Genomic DNA, 18,413 nt, shown 5'->3' with positions numbered 1-18,413 from the left:
TATTTAATAAGAACATTTCAGTCAATTCCTTATTTGCATATTTTAATGAACTTTCCTGATTGGGAATATATACTTGGATTTAGAATTAATCTGTGGTGAATATTATTCGTTATGTTGATCATAACATTTTCAATGAAATTGCAAACATGTGGCAAAGGTTCAGTTTGCATATAACTGCAATATATAATGAAACACGTGAGCATTTTCAGTTCATATCTGGTTGCATATGTCTGCAGTCCATACTTCTGTACAGTATAGCAGAATAGGTTTTATCATGGCATCAAACATCTGAAATGAACCTTAATTGGAATATTTGATTCTACAAAGGGTATATGTCTCAATTTAAATCATGCCTTAATACAGTAGCTCTTTTTTTCAAATCGATTTGTGCTCTATTTAGTTTTCCTGTAACATTTAACTTTATGCCAATATGTTGACACATTTTCCAACTCATTACCATGTATAGTAAATTTAAATTTTTTGAAAATTTTCCCTGATTTGTTGAAAACTATGATTTTTGATTTGAGAATGTTTATGCCTAAATGCCATTTTTCACAATAATGCCTTAATGAATTTATAGCATTCTGTAGCCCGTAGGTGTCTCAAATAGTAGAAGTAAGTCATCTGCATAAAGTAGACATGTACTCCGTACTAAAGTTGGTGGGTCATTGCTGACACAGTTATGCGAATCTTATATGTCATTAATGTATAGATTAAAAAGCAGTGGGCTTAAGCCATCGCCTTGCCATATTCCTCACTCAATAGGAAACTGTTCAGTGAGTCCCTCTTTCACCCTAATACAACCCTTCGAATTTAAATAAATTGACTTTATGACATTATAAAATTTCCCTGTGATACCACATTTTATAAATTTGTGTAGAATCCCCACATGTAAAATTGAATTAAAGGCTTTCTGAAAGTCTATAAAACAGCCAAAAATATATTTCCCTTTACTTAGATACTTTGTAAGTAATTGTTTTAAAACATACATATGATCAAATATACTAAACACGGGCATAAAGCCAATTTGTTCCCTAATTATAAGGTTTTCATTTTTAATATGAGTAAGTCTTTGTTTTAGAACTGAAGTAAAAAGTTTACTGATTAACAATGTTATCCCTCTGTAATTTCCCGGGTCATTTTTTTCTCCTTTATTGCGCACGTGTTCACACACGTGAGCATATGGTTTACCGATGTGTGTGTGTGTTTCTGTATACCTGATATCTCAAGAATTACTGAAGGGATGTCAACCAAATTTGCTACACAGCTTCAGGATCTAAATGGCAAGAACTGAAAAGGTTTTGATGGGCGTGGCTTGGATGTTAATGAAGTTATGAAAGTTTTAATTTTTCTTTTACATGGTTGTCTATGAGAGAGCTTTCGCTAACGCCGCGTATGACAAGTGAACACAATCGATTGATGAGATCGACTATTTGAGGGCGCTGTGAAATGAGCTAGTCCAGGTTGGCTATAGCTGGATAGCTCTGGTTTCAACCTCGTATTGAACGTTAAAAATATGATATTTTATGACTCCTTTGACTCGCTATTCAAGATAAAATATCGTTTAGCTAATTAGCTTTACCCTTGGTGATTGATCGTTTCTCTCGCTGCTCGATTATCAGACTATATACGTTCTCCACCATATACTAGCCGCATGGCATTATCACTCACCCCGATCCCTAAATATGAAAGTGCTTATGAATAATAATTTTGGGTCAAAGGTATTGAAGTGTCCAATCAGGTTCGTGCAAGAGCATTGTTGGGCCGTGACCTACTTCATGTACTTCTGCCGTGTTTTGATTTTGCCTTGCCAAGAAACATGCTCACTGTTGTCCATAAAAGTATATTTGTTCTCCTTTGTAAGCATTTTAAAATTCTAACTGTGTCAGATTAAAAAGGCGAGGTTGTTCGTGAAACATATTCCAGGATAGGCTTTGGTATGCGTACGATCGACAATTCGTGTTATGGTTAGATGTGGTGGCCATTTTATGATAATTATTACATATGTACCACAGTTTACTTGCATCGAAGCGCGCTCGTACTACCGGTATTTGCACTGCAGTGCAATACCGAATACATTATGCCATTCCTTTATGTTAATGGTTATTTACCAATTTTGACCCGGAACTATTTATGTTTGTAAACACAAAAAATGTCGTCTACAAGATATCGGTTCATTTTGGTTCGATGCTCGTTAAAGTAAAATGCATGACATTACCAATTAAAAACTGCGAAAAAGAAAATTGCATGTACTCATTATAGTGTGAGGATGATTTTTATTATCAGGAAGAGCAGTTTGTTTGTCAGCGAAGCCAAAACATTGACAACGGGCGCTTCCGTTTCTAGCTGAATGGTGGATACATTGTGGCCGCCATACCACTGCGGCCATCATACATCGAAACACACGTAACTGCGCGCGCAGCGGAGCCAATCAAACAGTTAACATTTTCAGAGACGTTTTTGCCAGTATTTTTCTCACCGGACATTCCCTGTTTACAATAGAAAGTCACTTTTGCATGCAGTTTATTCCGTGTTTGTGTGTCCTACACGCTATTGATAACAGAGACTGAGTGAGCGCATGTGTGCTACGGTGCATGAACACTGAAAATTTGATCGTTCGACAAGTTACATTTGCCGTATACTTAAATTTCCTGTAAAAATCTTCGAACTGTTATTTGTATCGATCATTTAGAAGAATTTCAAGCTCAAAATAAGAAAAAATCAAAAGCGTTCCATGTTCAAAGTTCTCTTCGTTTAGCTATCTGTGGCATGTATCTGTGAGCGATCGCAAGCAGTGTTCGAGCCCTCCGACGTTCCTCTTACGTCATACTTGATAAATAAGTAAACAATAGTTTAGCCAATCAAAATAGAGGGTGTGACAGCGTTGACCAATGAAAAGTGAAAGCTGATTCGATGCCTCATTACAGTGATGTCAATGTTATATAACTCCGCAGGCTCGCCCTGAAGCTTTGACAGACAAGTAATACGCACGACTAATTGTCGATACTCTCGATAAATTATGCAAATAAAAGATAGAATATATGTAATAATAACAGAACCCCATGGCTGGTGAGTGCAAGCGCGCCGTACTAGCGGTATTTGCACCGTCGTGCTGCGGTGTATTCGGCTGTCCTTTCACTCACTTCGCTTGTGAAAGGACTGCCGCTGAATACACCGCAGCACTCGTGCAAATACCGCGAGTACGGGGCGTTTGCACTCATAGCGTCACTATCACGTGATCGAGGTACAGCGTTTTGAACGGGATACAGAAACTCTGCAGAGGGAGAAACGATCATTGACATGAGTTACTAAGTCAGTGTACTTCAGTATGTAGTCTGCTGATGGCGGATTGAGAAAATAAACGTGTCCCAGTAAATAACAGAATATTTATGTACATTAACTCGATATTAATCAAATTTCCAGCTCATGGCCAAAAATGTATTTCAAAGATTTGTCACTGACAAATACTGCACTGTACAGAAAAAACAGTCTGTAGAATAGTTCAAGTAGTACTATCTTAGACAAACACTTGTGTTGTCAATTTTGATTTCATTTCACAAACTTCATACTTAATGGCGTATCGCGTATTTCAGCCTTTGTGAAGCCATTTCATTGATAATTTCAATTTTTGTCTTGGCTTTGTTGTGGAACATGTTGAATTGTCTTTGCAGACATGAAGGCACTAATTTGTGGTGCAAACATATATATTCAACCAAATTATCGTTTCGAAGCAAACAGTTCTTTCACAGAAACACCATAAATTCTCTCTAGCAAAGTTACGTTAAATATTCAGTAAAATGTCACATAATGTGAAAAGTGTGATGGGGTCGAAGTGATTTGGGTACCGGGGTCAAGGTGACTAAAACCAGTTTTAATTACTGGTGTCGAAGCGGACGGGTCGGGATTCCCTGTTCCCCAAGCGAGCTACCTTCAGAAGTCTGTTTCGTCGCATGTTGTTCTCAGCATCACAAACATATATGCCTCTGCTATGTATCACAGCAAATAGTTCTGTTTGAGCGCCCCGTAAGTGGGATCCTCGTTTTTTGCGAACCCGGAAGTGTGTCTTACTTAGTGCATTTCCTATCGATAGCGAGGGAAACTGCCCGCATTCCATGTACCTGTTTTCAATGCCAGTGCAACACTATCTTTGAAAAATTTGTGGCAATATGCTCCCACGTGATGGAAAACCTCTCTTATTCTAACATGGACGTAGTTGACCTTGGACTTCGATTTCGTAAATGTGATGTCGATGCAGTAAGTTGGGGTTGGCGTGCTTATAATGCAATCTTCGCCGGCCTGCGGTCTGATATCCCGCATAATGCACCAGTCAATGTAAACCCCCACCCCCCCACCTCGGGGTATAGTGGGGGATTTGGAAATTAGTCCTGTGAAATCTGCCAAATGCCCCACCCCTGGGGCAAGACAATTTGGAAAATCCCCACCTAAACCAGGTAAATCCCCCACATTTTTAAATTCGTACAGACAACCACTCTTTGGAATTTTCATGTCGTAACAACTTGCATCAATATAAAAAGTTCATGTTCAACTTTAGAACAATTTTTATTATTTAAAAAGGGTTTTGTGACATTTATGCTGTTCACAAATGTCTATCACAATTAACACAAATAGATCCATAAAAATAACATACTTTTCGCATTTGTTTTTCAGCCACTTATACTGTGACCAGATAAAAGTGTTGAGGTGTCACTGTCACGTAATTCACCTATTTTTGGAGCAAGAATTTACATTCAGTCTAGTTTGCTTGTATGTTGTCAGGCATAAACACATTTCAGGCTAGAACAAATGATTATAGATCAAAACACCAGATGTATCACACAAGACATTCACCTCAATAGACTAATTAAAGCTGATAAACAAGATACATGATGTCCAATCTCACAAGTGCAGCTGTTTTGTCTTCTCGCTCTCATGTTACAAGCACAATGACACATTCTACATCAGTCATGCACTGATTTAAAACAAGCAGAGGAATGAAAATTCACGATGGTCCGTGTTTATTCATCACAAAACACGGCAGAAAGATACTGTGTAAAACTCAACAGAACAGATGATCAGAATGATCACACTGATGAAACAGAACTGTTTCCCTAGCTATATGGGTAATCATGAATAAATTTGATAATACATTTAGCGGACATAAAAGGGAATCCCGTCGTGACTGAACATGTTTTCCAAATACACGAGCAATTTAAAGGGACAAAGTCGGCCATTTTTCATGAATTTTGTTTGATGTGAGATAATACTTATATTGTTTGACATGTCGAAAGATACCGAATGAATGGCTGACCATGCTTATATTTGATCCCGGTTTTAGACACGATACATGCAAACCATCGTGAAAAGAATTAATGGTCATGACCATTAATTCGTTTTTGCAATGGTTTTATTTAATTTGTATAAAACCTGGGTCGAATATATGTATGGTCACTCATTCATTCAGTATCTTTCAACATGTCACACAAAATAAGTAGTACCTCGCATCAAACAAAATTCATGAAAAAATGGCTGACTTTGTCCCTTAGTTTAAGTTTTATCAAAAATAGAGTTGACCCGGAGGTCTTTTTAGTGCTGGATCATGTCGATGACGCATTGTGAACATCTGAAATGTAGCGTGCAAACAAATTCCTTAAGACTCAAAATTAATTGTCTGCAACTACTTTGCAATAGTCGTCTACAGCTGATATTCCGTAATGCGTTCCCTCTTAAAGAAGACGAAGCAAATATCCGATCTAAGTTTCACGTGGTTTATTCGAATATAAGCATGTCTTCTAGACTGAGAACAACAAATTCTCTGAGTAGAATGTTGTACTACAAACGTTGAGAACGTTTGGGAACGATTAACTGAAAACAAATCAAACAAAAGGATACAGGAAGTGAGAACGAAGCTCCTCTCACACTATGACACAGGAAGTAGATACTCTCTATAACACAGGAAGTAAATACACTCTATGACACAGGAAATTGGACACAGGAAGTAACTAACAGGAAGTAATACTCCCTCTAAGATGACTCATGGGTCAAAGGTCATAATAGGTGGGGGTGGTCACGTGACCCACCTCAGTAAACGCCCTCTAACGGTGACTGAACGTTTACTTTCGTTGACAAAATCTCATTTGCATAAAAGCAGCCTCGACCTAACGAGTGAACAATTAGCTGCTTTGAAACGATCACTAACTCAAAGTTGTATAAGAATACCATCACTAAAATCTACTTTAACTAAAAGGTCTCAAAAAGTTGTACTATAACGTAATCAGAGTCCGTCGAATGTGTCCATTTTAATGTTCATTGTTCGCATACTTCAATGAGTCCTTGGCCTTTTGTTAGGCACACATGCTCCTAGAGTCTCACAATGGAATAAGGCTATTCAATGCTCCTTCAAGAATGTCTGCTTTAAAGTCACAAAAGAATCAAATGAATGGCTTACCGATTTTGTGTGGATTTTGTATAAGACTATCGCATCAACAGGTTCAAAGCTGTTCCATCAAAATGGTCTTTACAAGCAATCTTTGCGAGAACTATAGCCGGTCGCTTTCAGAGACATGTCCACTCTCTGGAGGTCTAACTTAAAGCGCCTAAAAGCACATATACAGTGTTCGTACGCTCCTGGAAAGTCCTGGAATTTAAAACCACTCCTGGAAACTCCTGGAAAATCAAAATTTACTCCTGGAAACTCCTGGAAAATTGTTAGTTACGATCCCACACGGTCAGGAATGGCTCAATCGTAAAGGCAAATGTCAAATAGTGTAATTGTAAAACGTCAGAACATCGTAGTTCCGTTTAGTTTTGCGACAATAAGGCAGTTTACGGGTAGTTTTGCGACAGGTGGGGTGCCCTCTTGAGACAAAATTTGGAGAGTGCAATTGCGTTTCTTATATGTCGTAAAATGGTACCCTCGCTCTAGCGTGAGCGAGGACATGTGGTTATGCCATTATCCGCGGAGCGTTTGCATGTTCAGTGACGAAGTAGGGGTGAAGGCATCGATCGTTTGAGCATGCTTTGTTATTGAAATTTAAAGCTTGTTCGGGTCATCAGTCACAGTAATGCCTCCTGGAAAGTGTGTATTCAACGACCTTTGGTTAAAACAGCCCGAGTACCTTGGATGGCTTGAGCGGGCACAAGATAAATCCTCGGCAAAGTGCAAACTTTGTGAAAAGACTTTCGATGTATCGAACATGGGGGAAGCAGCATTGAAGAGCCATGCTAAAGGAGTAAAACATCAAGCTCTGGTAGGACAAAAACAGAAAGCAAGTGGATTGAAAATTAAAGATTTCTTTGCCCAATCTTCATCAGATGTAAAGTCATCGACTTATTCTAAGCCATCCACGAGTTCATCAGATTTCCTGACATCACACTCGCAACTTTCTATGTCGTCAGCAATGTCATTCAAGATGCCATCTATAAAACCTGTTACATCGTCATTGACTGCATTCGTCAGCAAAAATGATGTCTTACGGGCTGAAGTTTTGTGGACACTGAAAGTTGTTAAGTCACACTACTCATTCAATTCTTGTGGGGATATTCAGCAGCTATTTTCTCGGATGTTTCCTGATTCAGAAATTGCTAAACAGTTCACATGCGGAGAACGCAAATGTGCATACTTGTGCAACTACGGTATTGCACCATACTTCAAGCAGTTATTGACAAAGAAAATAAATGATGAAGATGGATTTGTTCTCCTTTTTGATGAAAGTCTAAACCATAAGACAAGAAAGAAACAAATGGATTTCCATGCTCGAATATGGGAAGATGAAAAGGTAGAGTAAATATTTTTTGCTACTAAATTGTAACTGTTTTTGCCCACTTTGATAATCAGATTAATTTGAAGTTTCGATTGTAATGGCAAAGCAATACAGCTAAAGCAATGATTGTTTTAATATGTAATGTACTGATTTTTTTATTGTATATTTAGCTACTATAGACTATAGTCTATAGAAGCTATTGGGATGGGTATCCGTCCGGCGTCCGTCGTCAGTCTGTATGTATGTATGTATGTATGTATGTATGTATGTATGTATGTATGTCCGTTTGTGAGGCGTCCGTCCACTCAAATATCTTGAGAACCGCAGTACTTACTGATTTGATATTTGTTGTGTAGATGAAAAATACGATTTTGAGAAACTGTTTTTTTTAATTTTTTGATATTGTTGAAAATAGGCAAATTAATGCCAAAAAGGTGTTTTTGGTAAAAAATTTCTTCTTCATAACCGCTGGTCAGACAGCTTTGTTATTTGGTATACAGGTCCCTAGGGGTAACCCAACTTAGACTTGTTCAAATTGTGATGAAATATGCAAATCTGTATTTTTAAGGAATTTTTTGTCATTTTTGGTCAAAATTTGACTTACATTGTATGTAATTCTTGTACTGTATAAACCCTATCAATTCACCCAGAAAAAAATAATTAATATGATTTTAAATATTGAATTAATTAGGAAATCATCAAAGCCAAAATAATTTTAGTGTAGAATTATCAGAAAGTTCAACTTTTTTTGACAGTTCATAGTGAAATGCTTACCATCTTGGAGGATTAAAACATGTAAAGGCAACTTTCCTGAATCCCAAATTTGACATATTCTGAACCGTCATTTATTGTGCCCTGTATGTTATCTAAAAGAAATTGCTCAAAATAGTCAATAGAGATAGAGATAGAGATAGAGAAAGTTCTAATTTCCATTTATGGTTGACTTGGTAAGGATAAAATAAAATTACTTTTTGAGGAAAAAAATAGAGTGGTCAATTAAAAGAGTGGTCAAAGTGATAGGGTTTTTATGGTAAAGCTGGGCTGTATAAAGATTCCTCATGTGCTATTTATAGCAATATGCAATCTGTGTAAACAGTGCAATGAAAGTGTAACATGATTCCTTATAATGCTTTTGATGACCTTGAACTTCTTAAGTTTCAAACCTTTGTCTCTTCAGTGTGCTTTCTCTGAGTATGTACAGTCTCAACTTATTAAACAGAACTCACAATGTTAATCAAAGATATCCACCTTCTTCATCAATACATGTGTCACAAAAGGTTATTCTCTACATAACTCAACAGAGCTCTGTCAACTGTTGAGTTGCTTGTTCTTTCAAAACCGCTGGTCAGACAGCTTTAATATTTAGTTTACTTGTCCGTAGGATGACCTTAGTGAGATAATTTCATACAGTCAGGAAATACTTCATTTTGTATCCATGTCTATAGTAGCTTCAGGGACTTTGGCCCTATGTTTTATATTTTCTGCTTGTTACTTACCGAAACATCAGTTCTAAAGGTCACAAGTAGTTGAAAGTATACCCCTTTGATCAGAGACTACAGCTGATTTGAAAATGAACCATATAGCTTTTATAAATATTGCTAATGCTATGTGGATTTTTACACTGTCAAATGTTTGTCATAAACAGTGCCAATCCATCTTTCTGCAGTGTCCCAAATAAAATACTGCAATGTATTCATTTAGTTTTCCCATTTTAAAAGAGAAAGTACCTGTAACTTTGATAACATTTTGTGTCAATATATATTTTTCTATTTATCTTGTAAGAGTTTATTGTACTCCCTAAAACAAGATTTTGGAATGCCCAGTATAAGGGTCAAGTTTCACTGGCCGGACAGTCTACAGTATATGTACGTGACTTTATCTTGTGTATGTCCAGACTTAAATTCAGTTGTCAACAATAACAAGAAACTGCAATTTATGCACACCTAAAAATTGCTTTACTTTCCAAAATTACAGGTGAAGACACTTTACTATTCTTCATCGTTTATGGGCCATGCAACTGCAGAAGATATGGTTGAACATTTTGATGAATGCACTGAGGGACTTAATAAGAGGAAGATGCTGCAGATATCTATGGATGGACCGAATGTTAATTGGAAATTCCACAGACTGATGCAGAATAAACAGACATCGACAACAGATAAGTCCTTGCTCAATGTGGGTAGTTGTGGTCTCCATATAGTGCATGGGGCATTCAAAGATGGTGCTGCAGCCTCAGGGTGGCCTATTCAGGACCTTTTGAAAAGCCTTTACTACCTGTTCAAAGACACGCCAGCACGACGAGAAGATTATTTCACAGCAACTGGATCAGATGTTTTCCCAATGAAATTGAAATTTTGCAGTCACAGATGGGTTGAAAATCTTCCAGTGTCTGAGAGAGCTGTTCAGATATGGCCAAATGTTGTCAAGTATGTTAGCAAAGTTACCAAAGGGGATGTGCCAAATCCAAAGACCACATCTTATAACACTGTGGTCTCTTGTACCAAAGATAACATCCTAACTGTTAAACTTCTGTGTTTCCAGTCCATTGCTAAACTGGTAGCACCCTTTCTGCTTATGTACCAAACTGACAAACCAATGATGCCCTTCCTAGCTGATGACTTGCATAGACTGCTGACTGGACTTCTGAAGCGTTTTGTGAAGGGAGATGTCATAGAAGCATCTGGATCATTGGCCAAAATAGTGAAACTAGATTTACAGGATAAGAAAATTTATACCAGCTACTCCAAAGTTGATCTTGGGTTTTCATCAGAACTTGAGCTGAGAAAGGTGAAATCACAAAGCAGTGTCAGTGATAGGCAAGTTATGCAACTGAGAATGGAATGCAGAGACTTTTTAGTAAAGACTGCTACCAAACTGATAGAGAAGTCTCCATTGAAGTACCCCATGACAAGAGCAATGTCATGCCTTGACCCAAGACAACTTGCATCATCAAAGGATGACTGCCTGCGGAAAATGAAGAGGATTCTCACTGTATTTGTAGAAGCTGGTCAAATGACAGGAGGTGCATCTGCCTGTGATGAGGTGCTACGACAGTTTGAGGAGTTTGTTGACACAGTTGTAGCATCTAACCACTCCACCTTCCAAGAATACAACCCATATGAGAACAGGTTGGATGAATTGCTCTACCAGTCAATGGAAACAAATCCACATCTCAGCTTAGTATGGAAAGTAGTGAAGAGTTTACTACTGATTTCCCATAGGCAAGCCTCAGTGGAAAGAGGATTTTCAGTCAACAGACAGATTGAAGTAGAGAACCTGCATGAAGAATCTGTGGTTGCACAACGCCTTATATGTGACCAGGTAGACAGAGTTGGTGGAATACAAAATGTGCAAATTTCTGCACAACTTCTTACATCAGCTGGATCAGCAAGACATAGATACCAGGCCCATCTGGATGAAGAGAAAAAGAAGAGAGAAACTGCACAAGCTAAGAGAAAAAGGAAAGACCTTCTTTCAGATATTGAAGATCTCAAAGTAAAAAAGAAACGGCTTCAAAGTGATGTAACTGAACTGATGAAATCAGCAGATGAGTATGCTGACAAAGCAGAGGCCACCAGAAAGATAACTTTTATTACCAAGTCAAACAGCCTCAGGAGATAGAACAGCCAAACAAAAGGAGGAGGAAATTGAAACATTGTCTTTGGAGTTGGATGCTAAACTGGAAGAACTAAAAAACTGACATCACTTACTGAACATTGAAATTGCTTGAAACAATTAGTGTATGATGCCTTAAATTGCAAGCTTTATCATGCAAACACTCCTGGAAATGGCATTTTTCAACCACAAATACTCCTGGAAAATAGCAAAAATACTCCTGGAAAGTCCTGGAATTTTGGTTTAGTTTAAGTGTATGAACCCTGACTATAAAGTAATCAGAGTCCGTCGAATGTGTCCATTACAATGTTCATTGTTTGCATACTTCAATGAGTCCGTGGCCTTTTGTTAGGCACACGTGCTCTTAGAGTCTCACAATGGAATAAGGCTATTCAATGCTCCTTCAAGAATGTCTGCTTTAAAGTCACAAAAGAATCAAATGAATGGCTTACCGATTTTGTGTGGATTTTGTATAAGACTATCGCATCAACAGGTTCAAAGCTGTTCCATCAAAATGGTTTTTACAAGCAATCTTGGCGAGAACTATAGCTGGTCGCTTTCAGAGACATGTTCACTCTCTGGAGGTCTAACTTAAAGTGCCTAAAAGCACGCTTGGAATGGGTACATGTGCGCAGTGCGTAATACAAAAGGTAAACATCGAAGGACGGAAGTTGATGGTGACTCATGACTTTGAATTTGAACTATGGCCAAATGAGGGGATGTTGATTTTGACCGTAACATTCATTAGTACAGAAATTTGCGAGAAATTTGCGAGAAATGGACACTTTCTCGCTTTTTGCAAGAAGTAAGCGAGAATACATGACTTTCTCGCAATAACTTAGCGAGAATTTAATTTTCTTGCAATCAGCTGGCGAGAACTTTCTTTCTCGCTCAGCATCTGCGAGAAACTGAATTCTCGCAATCAGTCAGTGAGAAATTTGTTTTCTTGCTTTGCATCTGCGAGAAATTCTTCTGTGTAAGCATTTCACAAAAATTTCACAATTTCTCACAGATGCAGAGCGAGAAAACATAGTTCTCGCTGATTGGATTGCGAGAATTCAATTTCTCGCAGATGCATGCGAGGTAGCACAATTCTCGCAGCTTGATTGCAAGAAAGTATGTTTTCTCGCATACTTCTCGCAATACAGCGAGAAAGTGTCCATTTCACGCAAATTTCTCACAAATTTCTGTACTAGTGATTCCGGTCCCCTAATTGTGTAGATGTGACTCGGAACAATTATAAATCCAGTATTCTAAACTGGTCAAAATTCAATCTAACTAAACAAACATGAATAATATACTGTTCATATATCACTAATAAAAAAGATTAAGGTTCTTAGCTGTTCTTGTGTCCTTCAGACGAATCTTCAATGGCGTCGGCCTCCAGGAGCACACACAACTTATCCACCGGACGTCGTAGAGTAGTCGTTCTGGTCTTGACTTCCTCAAACCTGATGAGTCCCTTCTTGTCTTTCATCACTTCGGTGATTCTGCCAATGGACCAGGAGTTCCTCGGCGCTGTGTTGTCGACAATCAACACCACGTCTCCAAGTTGCGGTTTCTTCTGATCTCGAGCCACTTCTGTCTCTCTTGTAGCAGCGGGAGATATTCTTTCATCCATCTCTTCCAGAATATATCTGCCAGGTACTGTGCTTGTCTCCATCGACGGCGTACATAGTTGTCATTCTTCTGAAACAAGCCAGGGGGCAGGGCCTGTTTTGGTTTCAGCATTAACAGGTGGTTGGGTGTCAATGCCTCTAGATCGTTCGGATCTTCTGACAGCCTGGTGATTGGTCGGCTGTTAATTATGGCTTCCACTTCACAGAACAGCGTTTGGAGTGCTTCATCTGACATACAAAGTGGTTGTTCTTTGAGCAAGGAAAAGATGATTTTCCTTATGGTTCTGATGTGACGCTCCCATACTCCTCCAAAGGGGGAACCTGCTGGAGGGTTGAATTCCCATTTGATGTCTTGTTGGTGAAGCATCTCAGCTATCTTCTCTTGGTTCCATCTCCTGATACTCTCCTTCAGCTCTTTGTCGGCTGCGACGAAGTTAGTCCTGTTGTCTGATCTGATGGACCTAACTTGTCCTCTTCATGCTAGAAATCTTCTGATGGCGTTGATGCACGAATCTGTGTCTAATGAGCAGGCTACTTCTAAGTGTACCGCACGAGTTGCCATACATGTGAAGATCGCTCCATACCTCTTCTCAGTGACACGGCCACGTTTGACCTCCATTGGTCCGAAGTAGTCTACACCTGTGCGAGTAAATGGCGGCTCTTCAGGGGTGATGCAGTCCTTAGGTAGGTCTGACATCTTCTGCTCACAAACTTTTGCTCTATATTTTCTACAGATGACACATTTGGTTACGAGGTTGCGGATCGTAGTAGGCGCCCGTAGAATCCAATATTTCTGTCGTAGCTTCGCCAGCATCGAGTTTCTTCCAAGATGTCCGACTTCTTTGTGGGTTTCTTGAAGTATGATTGTTGACACTGGTGAGTCTTTAGGCAGCACTATTGGGTGCTTGCTGTCTGATGACACTGAGGCACCTTCCGGGCGTCTGCCAACTCGTACTATTCCTCAATCCAAAATTGGGTCCAGCTTATATAATGGGCTGTATCTCCTGACTTGCTTCTTTCGCTGTAGGAGTGCCATTTCATCTGGAAAATGCTTTTGCTGCACGTACTTCACGATTGCATCTTCTGCCCTTTGCAGATTCTCTAGTGAAACAGGTGGCACAAGACCACTAATTCATTTCCCATAGGCCACCACAGTAACGTTGAGCTCGATTTTCCTATTTTAAAACATTCAGCGGCACGAATCCTCTTAACAGGTGTTAGGTCAATGTCAGCTTGACTACTGATTAATTTTTCGTGTGGGCAAGTCCACGGAAATTTTGAGATAGCGATGAAAACAGCGCCCTCAGTGGTGTTTTTGACAAATTTCAGGCTTATTGTTATGATTTCTATTAGCCCTAGAACTCCTCATATTACCACCAAATGCTTCAGCCATTATTCACAACAGTCTGCATTTTGATTCAGGCAGAAAAATATCTTTACAAAATTCTTGACGTTAAAGTTCAAACTAAACAAGCATCCATGCAGATATCAAAACTTCAAGGTCTGCACTATTTTTCTTCCGAACTATCTTCGTGGGTAACGAACCCGGAAGTGAATTAGTGATCTTGTGCCAATATAGTGAACCTTAAATTGACAAAAGTGCACAATTTTAACACCAATCAAAGTACTGGTGGATATGACTCAAATACTAAAACAAAAGAAAATTTAACCTTACACTTCAATTGTTACACCTGCCTGAAGACATACATTCATCGGCCCTATGGCAGCAATTTGCGTCACCTCTGTACCAAGCCATATGACACCATATGACATAAAAACACTTTCCTGGCAAACAAATTTTGTGTCCCAAACACTCATATCAGAATACTTTTACAATTGCTTAGTTGTGTTCTTCCCCAAAAAGATAATGATTTCACAAATAGAATCTCTCCCCCAAATTAAACCCCAGTTTCAGGGGCTAGGCCTACTTTCATCGACTTTTTAGGGAAATTTTGAATAAGAAATTTCTCTGTAGAAAACCGCTATGGATGGATTTGCACGAATTTTTGATATAAAAGCAAGAAATTGTATGTCTAAACAATAAAAGTACTGGTTTGACAAATTAAGTTGAATTAGGAGAGAAATTGACAAAAAGCTATGCCATACCCCTATTCCTGACTGAGTCCAATATGGCCGCCAGCGGGGATTTGGGCCCCCCAAGTATATCAAAATTAGTGTCTGAGCTGGTTTCCACATACCTTTATATTTCCAAGTATTGTTCGGAGTGATAGAAAGTGCAAAAGGTGGTTATTTTTCAGCATAGGACATCATACGTACTGAAATATGTTCCCCTATAGGGCTTCCCTTGGGCCGTCAATTAGGCACAAGACCACTAATTCATTTCCCATAGGCCACCACAGTAACGTTGAGCTCGATTTTCCTATTTTAAAACATTCAGCGGCACGAATCCTCTTAACAGGTGTTAGGTCAATGTCAGCTTGACTACTGATTAATTTTTCGTGTGGGCAAGTCCACGGAGTGTAATAAAGGGAAAGTGGCTTCACACATCAGCCATCTCGTCTTGTATGTGCTTTGGTGTGTTTAGTGTCTGAGTTGTGTTTTGGCTGTTGGTGTGGAAATTAACAAGCGAGTCGTTAATTTTCAAATTAGCCATGGCGAGACGTGGGCGTAGTCAGATGTGTCCTTGACAGTGGTGACTCTTTTTTATCCCCACGTTTCGAAACCAGAGCGGTCTCTTCCTCAGTCGCCTAAGATATGTGCATATCTTTTTTGTTTTATGTCATGTCGATATTGTTGATCTCCTGTGCTTCTAGCAGTGAAGCCAGAATGCTTATGTTTGGATCGTAATGTGTTCGTTCGTTCATTGACTTGTTTCTAATGCAATGGACTTTAGCCTTAATCAGTGTGTCGCTGATGTTCGTATTTCTTTTGTAAGCGATGATCGGTTGTTTAGGAAATAAATTCCTTAATGTTTCGTCCTTTTCTATGTGATCCCAGTTTTCACACAGAGCTAGTTTTATAGCTTCTGTCTTTATGTATGGGCTATATCTTGTTGTGAACACAAGTGTGTTTTTCGTTCTGTTTTTTGTTCGCTGGTGTTGTAATTGCGTAATTCTGGTGGCGAACTTTGTTTGTGATGTGATTCTAGAGATTTCATCCTGTTTGTAGCCCCGTTCAACTAATCTTGCATTGAATGACTTGACTTTAGCACTAAAATCATTCTCATTGTTGCAAGTTCTGATGTACCTTAGTGTTTCGCCTTTGATCAGGCCTTTAAAGGTAGATTTTGGATGGCATGATGTTCTATGTAGGAATTGAAACGTATCTGTGGTTTTCGTGTGCGTTCTTATGTCCAGTATTTTCTCACTGTTATGTCGTTGACCTTTGTATACCACAAGATCGAGGTATGTTATCTCATGTGTCGAGCTTTCAAACGAAAATTTGAAAGTAGGGTGCATTTTGTTGATGCCTGATGTGAATTCGTTCAGTTCGTGTTCTGTTCCTATAAAGATCATGAAAACATCGTCTCTGAATCTAAGCCAGAGTAATATTTTCGATTTGTATTCACGTATTATTTTCATTTCCGTTTGATGAAATGTGATATCAGCGACATTCGGTGAAGACGGAGAACCCATTGATACACCCAGGGTCTGTTTATAGAATTCGTTATCGAATTCGAATGTGTTGTTTTGAGAATAAGTGTTAGCATGGCTAACATATATTCTGTTGGTGGCATTTTCATTGTTGTGCCCTGGTTGCTGTTTTGGGATCGTTCTGCGTCTAATGCTTCGCCTATAAGTTGAGTGGCTTCGTCGTGTTGTGTGTTGGTGTACATAGACACCACATCTAATGTGACTAATATTGCATTATCCGGAATTTTGATAGTTTCAATTTTCCGGATAAATTCAGTGGTGTCTTTGATGTATGTTGACTGTTTTACGACGACTTGTTTAAGGAAATGATCGACGAATTCTGACATGTGGAATGTTGGGCTTGAGCACCCGCTTATGATAGGGCGACCTGCGAATTTCGTCTTTGGTGGCGACGGTTTGTGTATCTTAGGTAATAGATACCATCGTGGTGTCCGTATTTTGAAGTTAGACGGATCAAGATATTTGAATGTATGATAATCTATATGTTTTTTATCATACATTTCTGCTGTCAGACTGTGTACTTGTTCGATAGTTCGTGGTGTGTCGTCCGCTAGCAGTTTTGTATAATATTGTATGTCGCTGAGTTGCCGTTCACACTCATTGATGTAATCTATTGTGTCAATAATTGCTGTACCTCGACCTTTGTCAAAGGGCTTAATTGTAACATTCCTGTTCCGTGATAGCGTTCTAATCGCTATTTTTTCTGCTCTTGTCATATTTTGCCCAGTTTTGTGGAAGGAGATATTTACTAGAGCTAATTTTGTAGCTTCTAGGTAATTCTCTAGATTTGTGTTTTCACTTGTGTGTGGAGTCCACGTGGACTTGATTTTAAATTCGTGATTTTCAGTTTTTTTGTGTCGCATTATGTATTGGAGTCTGATTCTCCTAATGAATTTGTTTGCGTCTTGTGCGAGATGAATTCTATGAGGACGGTTTGGTGTTGGGATGAATTTCAACCCTTTGCCAAGTGCATTGATTTCTGCGGTTGTTAACTTGTGTGATGATAGGTTCTTGATGAATCTAAGATTCTGTGTTGTTATTTATGTTTCTTCTCGTTCGGCTTTTGTACGGCGTTTAATTGTGTTTGAGATCTTATTGTGTCTCCTGTTGTACCGTGTTTTTCTGGCTTTTTTCTTTTTGTGGTATTTTCTGTTTCTGTGTTTGACACTGTTTTGTGAATGTTTGTGTTTTGCCATGATGATTATGTTACGGTAGTTCTCTTTTTGGAGAATGTGGTGGCCTTGAAAAAGGCCGTTTGGTATGGGTTTTAAAAGACGGGACCGATTATGTTCGTTTCCTGGAACGTTTGTGTTTCGGGTTTTGTTTTGCCTTCTTTTTTGCCAATTCAATATATTGGCTTAAAAGGCTCTTGGCTGTCTTTTGTGTTGCTGGATCTTGACTACTGTTGATTTCGGTTCGCAGTTCGGCGATGAAGGTCTCTATGGACTGGTTGTGCTGAGCCTGATGTTGTTGAATGTACTCTAAGTACAAGGTGACAAATAAATTACCACACTTGCGCTCGAGATGTTGCCACTTTTTAATGAAGTCAGCACTGGGTTTTGGTCCTGGCAAGTACGCTTTAAGGCGTGTTCACAACAAGATATAGCCCATACATAAAGACACAAGCTATAAAACTAGCTCTGTGTGAAAACTGGGATCACATAGAAAAGGACGAAACATTAAGGAATTTATTTCCTAAACAACCGATCATCGCTTACAAAAGAAATACGAACATCAGCGACACACTGTTTAAGGCTAAAGTCCATTGCATTAGAAACAAGTCAATGAACGAACGAACACATTAC

At 38.8% G+C, this 18,413-nt stretch overlaps 2 protein-coding genes across 4 annotated transcripts in view; both read left to right on the top strand.

Moving 5' to 3' along the window:
• Positions 1-18,413, top strand: part of LOC139131955 (cytochrome P450 20A1-like) — a 125,614-nt gene that overhangs the window by 40,569 nt on the left and 66,632 nt on the right. The window lies entirely within an intron of this gene.
• LOC139131953 (uncharacterized) lies at positions 6,647-12,091 on the top strand. Its single transcript, XM_070698288.1, has 2 exons — positions 6,647-7,775; positions 9,735-12,091. The coding sequence occupies exons 1-2, from the start codon at positions 7,062-7,064 to the stop codon at positions 11,379-11,381; spliced, it is 2,361 nt and encodes a 786-aa protein (XP_070554389.1). The 5' UTR covers positions 6,647-7,061; the 3' UTR covers positions 11,382-12,091.

Source organism: Ptychodera flava, chromosome 4, assembly GCF_041260155.1.
Source record: "Ptychodera flava strain L36383 chromosome 4, AS_Pfla_20210202, whole genome shotgun sequence".
Lineage (NCBI taxonomy): Eukaryota > Metazoa > Hemichordata > Enteropneusta > Ptychoderidae > Ptychodera > Ptychodera flava.
This window is presented reverse-complemented; position numbering and strand designations above follow the sequence as displayed.

Coding starts and splice junctions, on each gene's coding strand:
- LOC139131953 (XM_070698288.1), top strand. CDS start 7,062: ATGCCTCCTGGAAAGTGTGTATTCAACGACCTTTGGTTAAAACAGCCC. Junction 7,776..9,734: donor GAATATGGGAAGATGAAAAG/GTAGAGTAAATA, acceptor CCAAAATTACAG/GTGAAGACACTTTACTATTC.